The 16180-nt window shown below is 32.8% G+C and overlaps 1 protein-coding gene across 2 annotated transcripts in view; it reads right to left on the reverse strand.

Annotated features, from left to right (window-relative positions):
* gbe1b (glucan (1,4-alpha-), branching enzyme 1b) overlaps positions 1-2994 on the reverse strand; it is a 179738-nt gene extending 176744 nt beyond the window's left edge. Inside the window, exon 1 of one of the 2 annotated variants that reach the window (XM_061972401.2) lies at positions 2762-2987. In XM_061972401.2, the coding sequence (XP_061828385.1) occupies positions 2762-2859 (98 nt within the window). In that variant the 5' untranslated portion in view covers positions 2860-2987. Of the gene's footprint in view, positions 1-2761 lie in introns of both variants that reach the window. The other variant, XM_061972402.2, reaches the window with a different exon arrangement.
* Positions 2995-16180: the final 13186 nt, after the last annotated feature.

Raw genomic sequence — 16180 nt, forward strand, 5'->3', positions numbered from 1 at the left:
AGGCTTCACTTTTTAAAATGCGCTAGCTTGATGCTAATTTACATTGTAAATTAGCATTAGCAATTCCACATGGCAATTTCATGTGGTAATGAAAATAAGTACAATACTTACAGCTAGAGATGTCCGATAATATCAGACTGCCGATATTATCGGCCGATAAATGCTTTAAAATGTAATATCAGAAATTATCGGTATCGGTTTCAAAAAGTAAAATGTATGACTTTTTAAAACGCCGCTGTGTACACGGACGTAAGGAGAAGTACAGAGCGCCAATAAACCTTAAAGGCACTGCCTTTGCGTGCCGGCCCAATCACATAATATCTACGGCTTTTCACACACACAAGTGAATGCAAAGCAGACTTGGTCAACAGCCATACAGGTCACACTGAGGGTGGCCGTATAAACAACTGTAACACTGTTACAAATATGCGCCACACTGTGAACACACACCAAACAAGAATGACAAACACATTTCGGGAGAACATCCGCACCGTAACACAACATAAACACAACAGAACAAATACCCAGAACCCCTTGCAGCACTATACACCCACCGCTAGCCCCCCCACACCACTTCAACCCCGCCCGCCTCAACCTCCTCATGCTCTCTCAGGGAGAGCATGTCCCAAATTCCAAGCTGCTGTTTTGAGGCATGTTAAAAAAAACGAATGCACTTTGTGACTTCAATAATAAATATGGCAGTGCCATGTTGGCATTTTTTTCCATAACTTGAGTTGATTTATTTTGGAAAACTTTGTCACATTGTTTAATGCATCCAGCAGGGCATCACAACAAAATTAGGCATAATAATGTGTTCATTCCACGACTGTGTACATCGGTATCAGTTGATATCGGAATCGGTAATTAAGAGTTGGACAATATCAGAATATCGGCAAAAAAGCCATTATCGGACATCTCTACTTACAGTACAAATACTTTGCAGGACTCAAAAGGCCAGACTGGCACGTACCGTATTTTCCGGTCTATTTATGAAACGGTGCTGCTAATTTATGGATTTTTATTTTTTATTGCTAATGTTTTGTTATCCAACAAATAGTTTTAATATTAAAAATGCTGAAAAGGTGCGGTATTGTTTGCGCTATCTTTTGGACGAGTTTGCTGCGGGTTGACAATGCACTTCCTGTTTCGTCCATAGCGTTTCTACTCGTGTGGATTCTTCATTCATCGCTCCAAGCAACGTTTGTAAGTTTTACAATACAACTAAAACAATTCTTACTTACTAAACCGTCCCATGTGTGAGGTCTGTAGGAGTGTTTTCATGCATATTTGTGCGTGCTATCGCAATGTGTTGAAGCTAGTGTTGCTAGCATTAGCGAATATGCTAACGTCTACAAGTGTAAATATTATTGACTTACAACGGCATTCTTTTTGCAGATTAACCAAAACATAACCGTCGAACTATTGAGTCTGTTTAGCTGATTGGAGAGTTAGCTTCCGGTTTACCCTGGTGTTTGTGTTATTGGTCACAAAGCATATTCTATACAATTGTACCATTAATTTTAAAGCATAAAAATGGCTAACGAAGTAAAAATGCCAAAACTGCTGTAGTATTAGTCACTTGACGAGACCAAAACAATCAGCCTGGGCTGTTCAGTATCTCTGTAGGGATAATAATGTGTAGGGATGTCCGATATTGGCTTTTTGCCGATATCCGATATTCCGATATTGACCAAACCCTTAATTACCGATACCGAAATCAACCGATACCGATATCAACCGATACCGATACATACAGTCGTGGAATTAACACATTATTATGCCTAATTTGGACAACCATGTATGGTGAAGATATGGTCCTTTTAAAAAAATAAAAATAAATACATAAATTAAAAACATTTTTTTGAATAATAAAGAAAGTAAAACAATATAAAAACAGTTACATAGAAACTAGTAATGAATGAAAATGAGTAAAATGAACCGTTAAAGGTTAGTACTATTAGTGGACCAGCAGCACGCATAATCATGTGTGCTTATGGACTGTATCCCTTGCAGACTGTATTGATCTATATTGATATATAATGTAGGAACCACAATATTAATAACAGAAAGAAACAACCCTTTTGTGTGAATGAGTGTAAATGGGGGAGGGAGGTTTTTTGGGTTGGTGTACTAATTGTAAGTGTATCTTGTGTTTTTTATGTTGATTTAATTAAAAAAAAACAAAAAAAAAACAATACTGATAATTAAAAAAAAGACACCGATAATTTCCGATATTACATTTTAAAGCCTTTTTTGGCTGATATTATCGGACATCTCTAATGTGTTAATTCCACAACTGTATATATCGGTATCGGTAATTAAAGAGTTGGACAATATCGGAATATCGTTAAAAAGCCATTGTCGGACATCCCTAATTATTATTATTATTATTATTATTATCTTAAATCGGACGTAGTGTTTACGCTGCGCGTCACGTGATGACGTATTGCTGACGTCATCACGCAGTGCCTTCAATTGTCAACCAGCACGTTTTCACGCTAACACAATATGTCGTCTTCTCATTTGGAAGTCACGCAAGGACGGCGGAATCAAAACAGCGGCAGGTCCACGCAGAGGAGCGACAATGTCGGACACACGTCACGCATAAACACAGAAGTATTTTGTAACTGTCGCTAACTTAGTGTTGTGTCATGTGTTTGTGTAGCTAACGAGCACCAGCCGTGTAACGGCAAAGTTCCCCTGCGTGTACAAACATTCGGCGGTGAGTTTGTGATAAAAACACGAAGTGTGGAGCTTTTACCTCCTGTGGAAGTCCTTCTGGTAGGGCTTGAGGTAAGGGTCCATTTGGAGGAGAGTGCTGAAGTGAGGAATGGTAACATTATCCTCCTGTTCCGCCATGGCTGTCACTGCCCAGACAGAAGCAGTCGAGCGCCGAGTGCCGCGGGTTCTCTTTGAGGACTGACGGCCGCGAGGACAAAGAGCAGGAGTATGCTGATTGGTCACATTCTTACTGGACTTTAGTGCCAAGTCCGCCTCACTCGGGCGGGAGCTTTGTGTTTACCTTGCGTGCCGAGTCCAGCCGAGCCCGATCGAGTATAGCCGAGTGCCACTGGGACGCCTGACCAGCTGTTGGTTCACTGTGAGGAGATTTGACATCCCGCTTCACGTCATTTGAAAATTAAAAAAAATGTCGATATCTGAAAAAATTCAATTGTCTTTTTGAATGTTGTATTTTATCATGTTTATTATTATTGTTAATAATAATTTGCTCAGCCGGATGTGTAAATTGTTGAATATGTTGAAAGTGCCTTGACTTGTATTGTACATTGTGGATATATGTTTGTTGTTCAATAAAATAAAAATAATAATTTGAAAAATAAATGTGCCAAAAGTTTTGTACCTGAAAAAAGAAACTTTGAAACCGAAAAATTAAGTTTGGATGTTGAGTTTAGACAATTGCATCTGTGTTTTACTGTTTTTAAAATAACTAATTACTTTTTATGTCATAATTTCGATTTTTATCTGATAATTATGACTTTTTATCTTATAATTTCGACTTTCTGTATCATAATTATGATTTTTTTATCTCATAATTATGACTTTTTATCTCATAATTCGTGACTTTATTATCTCATAATTATTATGACTTTTTGCTCATAATTATGACTTTATTTCAAAATGTCGACTATCTCATAATTATGATTTTTTTAAATCCCATAATTATCACTTTTTATCTCATAATTGTGTTTTTCTTAACTCATAATTTCGACTTTATCTCATAATTATTACTTTTTATCTCATAATTTCGATTTTTATGTCATAATTATGACATTTTATCCCCTAATTATCGCTTTTTATCTCATAATTTCGACTGTCTATCTCATCATTTCGACTTATCTCATAATTATGACTTTTTATCTCATAATTATGACTTTTTATCTCATAATTATAACTTTTTATCCCCTAATTATGACTTTTTATCTCATCATTTCGACTTTCTATCTCATAAATGTTATCTCATAATTATGACTTTTTGCTCAAAAATATGTCTTTTTATTTTAAAATTTCGACTTTCAATCCCATAATTATGATTGTTTTTGTAATCCCATAATTATGAGTTTTTATTTTATAATTGTGAGTTCTTATCTAATAATTTTGACTTTTTATCTCATAATTCTGACTTTTCATCTCATAATTTAAAAAAATAATAATAAAAATGAAAAAAAAAAATATATATATATATATATATAATTTTAAAATACATTTGTGCCAAAAGTTTTGTACCTGAAAAAATAAACTTTGAAACCGAAAAATCAAGTTTGGATGTTGAGTTTAGACAATTGCATCTGTGTTTTACTGTTTTTAAAATAACTAATTACTTTTTATATCATAATTTCGATTTTTATCTGATAATTATGATTTTTTATCTTATAATTTCAACTTTCTATATCATAATTATGATTTTTTTATCTCATAATTCTGACTTTTTATCTCATAATTCAGACTTTCTTATCTCAAAATTTCGATTTTCTATCTCATAATTATGATTTTTTTTAATCCCATAATTATCACTTTTTATCTCATAATTGTGATTTTCTTATCTCATAATTTCGACTTTTATATCATAATTATGACTTATTATCCCCTAATTATGACTTTTTTATCTCATAATTCCGACTTCTTTCTCCTAATTAAGACTTTTTAATCTCATAATTTCGATTTATCTCATAATTATGACTTTTTATCTCTTAATTTCGATTTTCTATCTCATAAGTTTTATCTCATAATTATTATGACTTTTTGCTTATAATTATGTATTTTTATTACAAAATGTCGACTTTCTATCTCATAATTATGATTACTTTTAATGCCATAATTGCCATTGTGATTTTCTTATTTTAATAATTTCAATATATATATATATATACTAATAATAATTTGGCAAAAGTTTTGTACCTGAAAAAATTAACTTAGGAACCGAAAAATCAAGTTTGGATGTTGAGTTTAGACAATTGCATCTGTGTTTTCAAAATAACTAATTTCGATTTTTATCTGATAATTATGACTTTGTATCTTATCATTTCGACTTTCTATATCATAATTGTGATTTTTTTATCTCATAATTATGACTTTTTATCTCATAATTATGACTTTTTATCTCATAATTCGTGACTTTCTTATCTCATAATTTCGATTTTTTTTATCTCAGAATTATTATAACTTTTTGCTCATAATTATGACTTTATTTAAAAATTTCGACTATCTCATAATTATGATTTTTTTTAATCCCATAATTATCACTTTTTATCTCATAATTGTGATTTTCTTAACTCATAATTTCAACTTTATCTCATAATTATGACTTTTTATCTAATCATTTCGACTTTTATCTCATAATTATGACATTTTATTCCCTAATTATGACTTTGTATCTCATAATTTCGACTTTCTATCTCATAATTTCGACTTGTTATCTCATAATTATGACTTTTTATCTCAATTTCGACTTTTATCTCATATTTGTGACATTTTATCTCCTAATTATGACTTTTTATCTCATCATTTTGACTTTCTATCTCATCATTTCGACTTGTTATCTCATAATTATGACTTTTGATCTCATAATTTCGATTTTTATCTTATATTTATAACTCTTTATTCCCTAATTATGACCTTTTATCTCATAATTTAGACTTTCTATCTCATACGTTTTATCTCATAATTTTTATGACTTTTTGCTCATAATTACGTCTTTTTATTTAAAAATTTCGACTTTCTATCTCATAATTGTGATTTTCTTATCTAATAAGTGAAGTGAATTATATTTATATAGTGCTTTTCTCTAGTGACTCAAAGCGCTTTACATAGTGAAACCCAATATCTAAGTTACATTTAAACCAGTGTGGGTGGAACTGGGAGCAGGTGGGTAAAGTGTCTTGCCCAAGGACACAACAGCAGTAACTAGGATGGTGGAAGTGGGAATCGAACCTGGAACCCTCAAGTTGCTGGCACGGCCACTCTACCAACCGAGCTATGCCGCCCCAATTTAGACTTTTTATCTCATAATTTCAATATATATATATATATATATATATATATATATCATAATTCGTGATTTTATCTCATAATTTCAACTTCAATTATGACTTTCTTTCAAAATTTCGACTTTCTATCTCATAATTATAATTTTTTTAATCCCATAATTATGACTTTTTATCTCATAATTGTGATTTTCTTATCTCATGATTTCGATTTTTTATCTCATAATTGTGACTTTTTATCTTATAATTTCGATTTTTATCTCATAATTTCGACTTGTTATCTAATAATTATGAATATTATCTAATAATTATGAATATTATCTCATAATTTAGATTTTTATCTCATAATTATAACATTTCATACCCTTATTATGACTTTTTATCTTATAATTTCGACTTTCTATCTCATAATTATGATTTTTTAAATCTCATAATTATGACTTTTTATCTCATAATTCGTGACTTTATCTCATAATTTCAACTTCATATCTCATAATTAGGATTTTGCTCATAATTATGACTTTCTTTCAAAATTTCGACTTTCTATTTCAAAATTATAATTTTTTTAATCCCATAATTATCACTTTTTATCTCATAATTGTGATTTTCTTATCTCATAATTTCGATTTTTTTCCATCTCATAATTTCGATTTGTTATCTAATAATTATGACTTTTTATCTCATAGTTTCGATTTTTATCTCATAATTGTCACTTTTCATCCCCTAATTATGACTTTTTATCTCATAATTTCTATCTCATACATTTTATCTCATAACTATTATGACTTTTTGCTCACAATTATGACTTTTTATTTCAAAATTTCGACTTTATATCTCATAATTATGAGTTTTTATCTCATAAGTAATTTTCTTATTTAATAATTTTGACTTTTTATCTCATAATTATGAATTTTTAATCCCGTATTTATGACTTTGTATTTTATAATTTATATTTTCTATCTCATAATTATGATTTTTCATCTCATAATTATGAGTTTTTGTCTCATAATTCGTGACTTTCTTATCTCATAATTTCGACTTTCTATCTCATAATTATTATTTTTTTAATCCCATAATTATCACTTTTTATAAATGGTAAATGGGTTGTATTTGTATAGCGCTTTTCTACCTTTTTAAGGAACTCAAAGCGCTTTGATCAAATATGTATACACACACACGTATATATATATATATATATATATATATATATATATATATATATATATATATATATATATATATATATATATATATATATATATATATATATCCATCCATCCATTTTCTACCGCTTGTTCCTTTATATATATATATATATATATATATATATATATATATATATATATACATATTTTATTTAGATGTATACATGTATATGTATATATATATATATATATATATATATATATATATATGTATATATATATATATATATATATATATATATATATATATATATATATATATGTATATATATGTATATATATATATATATATATATATATATATATATATATATATATATATAATGATAATTTGAAAATAAATTTGTGCCAAAAGTTTTGTACCTGAAGAAATAAACTTTGAAAAATCACGTTTGGATGTTGAATTTAGACGATTGCATTAGTGCGTTCAAAATAAAAGATGTATTTTTAGGTTGGATATGAATATGATTCATTCTGTTAAGTCTTTTGAACACATTTATGTTTTTCATTTATATATTTTGATATCTTAGCTTCTGGTTTTGTTTAGTTTTTTCCAGATCAATATCTTTTTTTGCAAATTAAATGTTGCAGAAAGCCTTGTTAAATTATGCGACAAGCCACTTTAAATTATGCGATAAACCACGTTAAATAATGCAATAAGCCACCTTAAATTATACGGCGAGCCACATTAAATTAAATGACGCGGACAACCATTTAAATTATACGTTAACAAGGCTTAAATTTTGTGCAAAGCCACTTTAAAATATGCGGCAGGCCATCTTAATGAGGTGGCAAGACAGGTTCAATGACGTGGCAAACCACGTTAAATGTCGCGGTGAGCCACTTAAATGTTGCATTGGGCCACATTAATGAGGTGGAAGGCCACTATAATTGATGTGGCAGGCCACAATAATTGAAGTGGGGCCTTGAGTTTGACACATCTGGTTAAGATAAATAAACATGTGTATGAACATACACAGTTAGCAGCTAAAAATAACAAAATAACCTGACCTACAATAAAGTATCAGTCAGAGGGGATCGGCTTTAGTATCGGCATTGTTGGGCGTGGGTCGATCCCACACATTTTCAGGCAAATATGCCGACTGAAGTGGTTTCTCTCTGCTTTGTTGCCATGGAAGTTAGATGAGCTTTTAGCTGGGACATTAAAGCAGAGCTCCCTTAATGGACTTGAGGGGACAAAACAAAGGACAACCTTGCAGTGCAGATGATTGCTTGCAAGAAGTGTGACAAAATGAAGGTTTGACTGGCACAAACATGACGTTAGCATCTGTTTGCGTGGTGGCTAACGTCCACGCTGAAGGTTATGTCAACAGTGTGTTGAACTACAAAGCTAATAAGGACATGGACCAGCTGAGTTTGATTATGTGTCACACTTTGACTTGTAAAGCAAATAAATCATCCATTGGAATTGAATGAAAGTCAAGAATAAAAACCCGACTAATAAAACCTCCTTAACTACTTTTTCACCTCAGAGTCATATAACTTGGTTTTTACAAATGCTAGCTGTTCGCATGCTAACATACTTACATTAGTATGTCAAGCTTTTTGGCAAATTGTGTGACCATTTATCCCAGAGTCACATAACTTAGTCATTGTTATATGCTAACTGTTAGCATGTTAACATAAGTATGCTAACTCATTTTTAAACCGTTTACCCCAGAATCACATATTTTGGTACTTGACATATGCTAACTACTTTGGCCAATTTTTCTAACAGTTTACCCCAGAGTCACATATTTTGGTACTTAAACTGTTAGCATTTTAACATAAGCATGCTAAATTTTTCAGCCCATTTTTTAACCATTTACCCCAGTCACATATTTTGGTACTTGACATATGCTAACTACTTTGGCCAATTTTTTTATAAGTTTATCCCAGAGTCATATAACCTGGTACTTGACATATGCTAACTGTTACCATGCTAATGTAAGCATGCTAACTTTTTCAGCCCATTTTTAAACCGTTTACCCCAGAGTCACATATTTTGGTACTTAAACTGTTACCATGTTAACATAAGCATGCTAACTTTTTCGGCCCATTTTTTAACTGTTTATCCCAGAGTCACATATTTTGGTACTTGACAAATGCAAACTATTTTGGCCAATTTTTTTAACCGTTTACCCTAAAGTCACATATTTTGGTACTTAAACTGTTACCGTGCTAACAAAAGCATGCTAACTTTTTTTGGCCCATTTTTTAACCATTCACCCCAGAGTCACATATTTTGGTACTTGACTTATACTAATTACTTTGGCCAATTTTTGAACAGTTTACCCCAGAGTCATACAGTATAACCTGGTACTTGACATATGCTAACTGTTACCATGCTAACATAAGCATGCTAATTATTTTTGGCCCATTTTTTAACCGTTTATCCCAGAGTCACATATTTTGGTACTTCACATATGCTAACTGTTTTGGCCACATATATATATATATATATATATATATATATATATATATATATATATATATATATATATATATACATATATATAAAATAAAATATGTATACACACACACACATATATATATATATATATATATATATATATATATATATATATATATATATATATATATATATATATATATATATATATGTATACATATTTTATTTATATATACATATATATATATATATATGTATATATATGTATGTATACATATTTTATTTATATATATACATATATACACTGTATATATATGTGTATATATACATATATATATATATATATATATATATATACCAATAAAATAAAATACGTAAACACACATATATACATATATATATATATATACAGTATATATACATAAATAAAATATGTATACACACATATATATATATATATATGTATGTATGTATACATATTTTATTTATATACATACATATGTAGGTATACATATTTTATTTATATATATATATATATACATATATAATATATATATATGTGTGTATGTATATATAAATAAAATATGTATATATACATACATAAATATATATATATAAATATTTATGCGTATATATATATATAAAATAAAATATGTATACACACATATATATATGTATACATATTTTATTTATATATATACGTATATATAATGTATATATATATATATATATATATATATATATATATATATATATATATATATATATATATAAATAAAATGTGTATACATACATAAATAAATATATATATATTTATGTATGTATGTAAATGAAAAATATCAAAAATGCTCCCCCAAAATACTTTCATTTTTCAATGTAGCCCTCAGTGGCAAAAGTTTGGATACCCCTGGTTTAGGGCAGCGGCTCCACACTGTGTATGGAGACACATAATTAGCTGCTAAAAATAAAAAACGTGTCCGCTCCAGGGGGTCGTATTACTGTTACAACATCATTAAAAAAACAAATCACTCTTGCATATCAAGAGACCTTTCGGAAGCGTGTTTTTCCACCCGATATCTGGCCCAAATGTTCTGGTCCGAGCCAGATTTGACGGGCGTGTCCAAATCCCGAGGAAGTGATGTTGCGCAATATCTTCTAAAAGACCCCATTCAAGGCATATGCTGACAGCATTGTAGCCCCCCCCCCCCCCCCCACCCACACACCACCGCCTCCCCACGCGTTCACCCACATTTCAACCCGAGAAAAAATGTGCTTCCATTCCGCCGCTACAATCATGTATTCATTCTGAAAAATGGCAAATAGCGTCAGCTCAAGACCTTCGCCGGGTTCCAAGTGGCAAACAGTCCCGTTTAGTCGGGTGAAAACACACGCTCAGATAGGCGTGGAAATGTCGCCGTTCGACTTTAAAAGACGCGTCTCACTCGGCCCTTAATTGATGCGGGCGCGCAAGCGTGGCGCGCGCAGAGAGTGCGTAATGAGAAAATGCAATTACTGCTTGACTACCTGTAGTTATTCATCAAAGCACTTCACTGCATCCAGCCTGAGATTTTCTTCCTGGTGTGCACAAGCTTCACGGAACACCTCAGGACAAAAGTGACGGATGCGAAGCGAAAGAGCAGAAACCCCGATCCAGAAAAAAACTGGCATTGGGTAATCACTCGGGGGGCTGGAAAAAAATCGATTTGGTGATTGTAATTTTTACGTGTGACTATCACACCAAAAAAACTATCTATTTATTATTATTCCGCCGCAAAGGTTGTGATCGGAACCGTTCAAGTATGAAAACTTTCGGCTTGACTGGGAATCGTGTGCTCCCCAAAACAATTAAAAAGAAATATCCTGGATTATCCAGAATTCCCGGTTTTCCGGGACATTTTGTCCATTGAAAGTGAATGGGCCAATTATACGACTCCCACATTTCTCACCTGATTTCAACCGTTCTACCATCCCCACACTCCACTCACCTTGGACCATTCAAAAAAATTTCCAGGAATCCCCACAATTCCCGGTTTTCCATAGCCCTATTTTTGCCTCTTCCTGGAAAGTTTTCACCGTCCACATTTTTCAACCGTTTTTGACCATTCCACCTTCAAAACATTCCTCTTAGTTGGGACAACAAATACTCCTATTTGTTTGGGTGTAAAGTCCCGGTTTTTCGAAATACCCATTCTCAATTCAAACTGTTACTACGTCAACATTTTTCAGCCGATTCCAAAAACTCCAACACCAACCCATTCCTATAATCTAGGACAATTGTGATGGTATCAATATTTTCAAAAATTCCAGATTTTTAACTACATTTCCAAATTTCCAGGAATTTCCCTTTTAAATGAATGGACGTATTCATAGTTCTACATTGCCCTAAATTCTAAAAATATTGCGCCATTTTTAAACCCGAATCCAACCTTTCACCCATCCACACACACTACTCTTTCCATATATTGAACGCAAAACATGTTTTACCTTTCCCAAAATTCCCGGGATTTCCTCCCTACAGACTATGAATGGGCATTATATCTACTGCATATCCCACATTTCTCATCCTATTTCAACCGTTCTACCATCCAGACACTCCACCCACCTTGGACAATCAAACTAACGTTTCCAGGTTTTAAAAAATTCCAGGAATTCCCAGAATTACCGGTTTTCCAAAACCCTATTTTTGCCTCTTCCTAGAAAGTTTTCACAGTCCTCATTTTTCAACCGTTTTTGACCATTCCATCTTCAAAACATTCCTCTTAGTTGGGACAACAAATACTCCTATTTGTTTGGGTGCAAAGTCCCAGTTTTTCGAAATACCCATTCTCAATTCAAACTGTTACTACGTCAACATTTGTCAGCCGATTCCAAAAACTCCAACACCAACCCATTCCTATAATCTAGGACAATTGTGATGGTATCAATATTTTCAAAAAATCTAGATATTTAACTAAATTTCCTAATTTCCGGGAATTTCCCATTCAAATGAATGGACGTATTCATAGTTCTACAATGCCCTAAATCAGGGGTGGGCAATTAATTTGCATAAGCAACCCGAGCACTGCTGGAGGGCCACATCGACAATATTTCAATTAAATTTTGCTCAATGTTATTTTTGATATACCGTAAGATAAATAATAATAATGATATTAATAATAATAATTAATAATAATAATTTCATTTAACCTAACTTAACTTTATACAAAAGCAGATTGCTTTTGATGGTTTAATTTTTAACACAACACTTCCTGATGTATAATACAATGCAAAAATGTCCTTTTCTGCACAGGGTTAATTTCTGTCACTTTATCCTGCATTATCCAACATTTTTCCCCGTCAGATTTGGACAACCATCTGTTGTTAAAAATAGTTTTTAATCATATTTCTTTTTTATTGTTTTTTATATTGGTTTTATATGTAATTATTTTTGAATGAATATTGTTTTTATTCCGTCATTGGTGGAGCTAAGGATAATATTTGAATATTGTTTTTAACATTGTTGTGCAGCACTTTGGAAACATTTTGTTGTTTAAATGTGCTATATAAATAAAGTGGATTGGATTGGATTGTCACACCTGCCAGCTTGTCCCATTTCAGTCCTAACATGTCCAAACACGCATTTACCTATGTGAAGTTACCTGTGGTTGTCTCTTTAATTGACTGCATGGCTGCCAGCTCCTTCGTGATTTGAAAGTCTGTAGTTATCCCACGTAAGAAGATGAGCAGCTGGGCGGTGTCACGTACATCACAGCTCTTATCCAAAGCCAGCGAAAAACAGTCAAAGTCTCCGGTGTTGTGCCGGATTATGCACCCCCGGCGTAGAATGCACCCCCTGAAGGGAGTGTAATATCAACTAAAGCCCACACTTAAAGTTTCCACGTGCAAGATTGGATCTATTTAAAAAAGTTATTTAATAAGAAGCCAAAAGTGCAAAAACAATACACCTGCAGACTGCAGCACGTGACACCGCCCAGCTGCTCATCTTGATTTTTTTTGGTTTTTGGTCATAAAAAAATACAATCATGTGTGCTTTACGGACTGTATCCCTGCAGACTGTATTAATATATATTTATATATAATGTAGGAACCAGAATATTAATAACAGAAAGAAACAACCCTTTTGTGTGAATGAGTGTAAATGGGGGGAGGGAGTTTTTTTGGGTTGGTGCACTAATTGTAAGTGTATCTTGTGTTTTTTATGTTGATTTAATAATAAAAAATAAAAAAAATAATTTTTTTTAATTTTTTTTTTTATTTCATGTGCAGTCCGGTACCAACCGATCCACGGACCGGTACCGGGCCGCAACCCGGTGGTTGGGGACCACTGATCTAGAACATATATGATTTGGGTAATCATATAACGATTTCAATACTGAAATAATGATTTGATTATTTCATGGTTTCAATCATTGATTCATGATGTAATTAAATTATTTCGTGAACATGCATGTCAGCATTCCACGTATTCACTTTATTCGTCACACTCCGACATCAAAGCAGCTTTGGATTTAAACTTCCTGTCGCTTTAAGTCGCGTTCGTCAATTTCAAACGGAAACGTTTTGATGAGCCTTACAGGAGTCGTAAATAGGGATGTCCGATAATGGCTTTTTGCCGATATCCGATATTCCGATATTGTCCAACTCTTTAATTACCGATACTGATATCAACCGATATATACAGTCGTGGAATTAACACATTATTATGCCTAATTTGGACAACCAGGTATGGTGAAGATAAGGTCCTTTTAAAAAAAAATTTTATAAAATAAAATAAGATAAATTAATTAAAAACATTTTCTTGAATAAAAAAGAAAGTAAAACAATATAAAAACAGTTACATAGAAACTAGTAATTAATGAAAATGAGTAAAATTAAGTGTTAAAGGTTAGTACTATTAGTGGACCAGCAGCACGCACAATCATGTGTGCTTACGGACTGTATCCCTTGCAGACTGTATTGATATATAATGTAGAAACCACAATATTAATAACAGAAAGACACAACCCTTTTGTGTAAATGGGGGAGGGAGGTTTTTTGGGTTGGTGCAGTAATTGTAAGTGTATCTTGTGTTTTTTATGTTGATTTAATAAAAAAAATTAAAAAATTAAAAAAACGATACCGATAATTAGAAAAACGATACCAATAATTTCCGATATTACATTTTAACCCATTTATCGGCCGATATTATCGGACATCCCTAGTCGTAAAGATACTAAGTCCCTAAATAAAGCGCACACTGATGGACCAAGTACTTTTGTTTGTGTTTACCTGGTGAAAACCACACAAAAGTGAAGGATCCAGTGAAGAACTGAAGAAGCTGAGCATCAACAACAAGTTATTTACAGAGCAGCTCTCTAGTAGTCAGTCAGCTCTGCGGCGCTAAAAGTCGTCTTATCTTCCCGCCTGAATCAATATGCAAATGTATGCTAATTAAATTAGGCCTGGCGGTCACGTGAGCTCGCCACGCAGACAGCTTCCGTCTTTGGGGGATCAGATTGGATGTCGGGGATCGGCGCGCTGAAATATTACAAGCCCTAATTCGCGTGAGAGCGGGCCGCCACCTCCGTGTGAACGACTCGACGTGGAAAAGGTTAGCGCCATTCACCGGGGAGACGGCGAGAAGGCGGATGACGCTAATGAGAGGTGATAAGTTCACTCCGGTCTTCAATTTCAAGGATGGAGGAGACTGGAGGCGGGCGGGATGCTTCCGCTATTACGTCAATCTGTGACGACTCCTGGTACAAAAACCCCAAAAGCAGTGAAGTTGTCACGTTGTGTAAATGGTAAATAAAAAGACAATACTATGATTTGCAAATCCTTTTCAACTTATATTCAATTGAATAGACTGCAAAGACAAGATATTTCATGTTCACACTGAGAAACTTCTTTTTTATTTGCAAATAATCATTAACTTAGAATTTAATGGCAGCAACACATTGCAAAAAAGTTGTCACAGGGGCATGTTCACCACTGTGTTACATGGCCTTTCCTTTTAACAACACTCAGTAAACATTTGGGAACCGAGGAGACACATTTTGAAGCTTTTAAAGCCACTTAAAGATGATGTGGTGGGCCATTTTAATGATGTTATACTAAGCTACATTAAATGTTGCGGCCGGCCAGTTTAAATGATGTGCCGAACCATCTTATTGTTACAGGCCACTATAAATGATGCGGCGAGCTAACTTAAATGATGCAGCAGGTCACTTCAAATGATGTGACAGGCCAATTTCATGATGTTACATCAAGCTACATTAAATGATGCAGCAGGCCACATTAAATGATGTGGCAAACCAAATTAAATGTGGTGGCGGGCCATGTTAAATGCTTTGGTGGGTTAAATAAATGACGCGGAAAGACACTTAAAGATGATGTGGAGGGCCACTTTAATGATGTTATACTAAGCTACATTAAATGATGCAGCGGGCCACGTTTAATGTTGGCCATTTTAAATGATGTGGCGAGCCATTCTAATGTTAGAAGCCACTATAAATGATTCGGCGAGCTACATTAAATTATGCGACTGGTCACTTGAAAATTATGTGGCTGGCCAATTAAAT

Source organism: Nerophis lumbriciformis, linkage group LG17 (genome assembly GCF_033978685.3).
Source record: "Nerophis lumbriciformis linkage group LG17, RoL_Nlum_v2.1, whole genome shotgun sequence".
In the NCBI taxonomy this organism is placed as follows: domain Eukaryota; kingdom Metazoa; phylum Chordata; class Actinopteri; order Syngnathiformes; family Syngnathidae; genus Nerophis; species Nerophis lumbriciformis.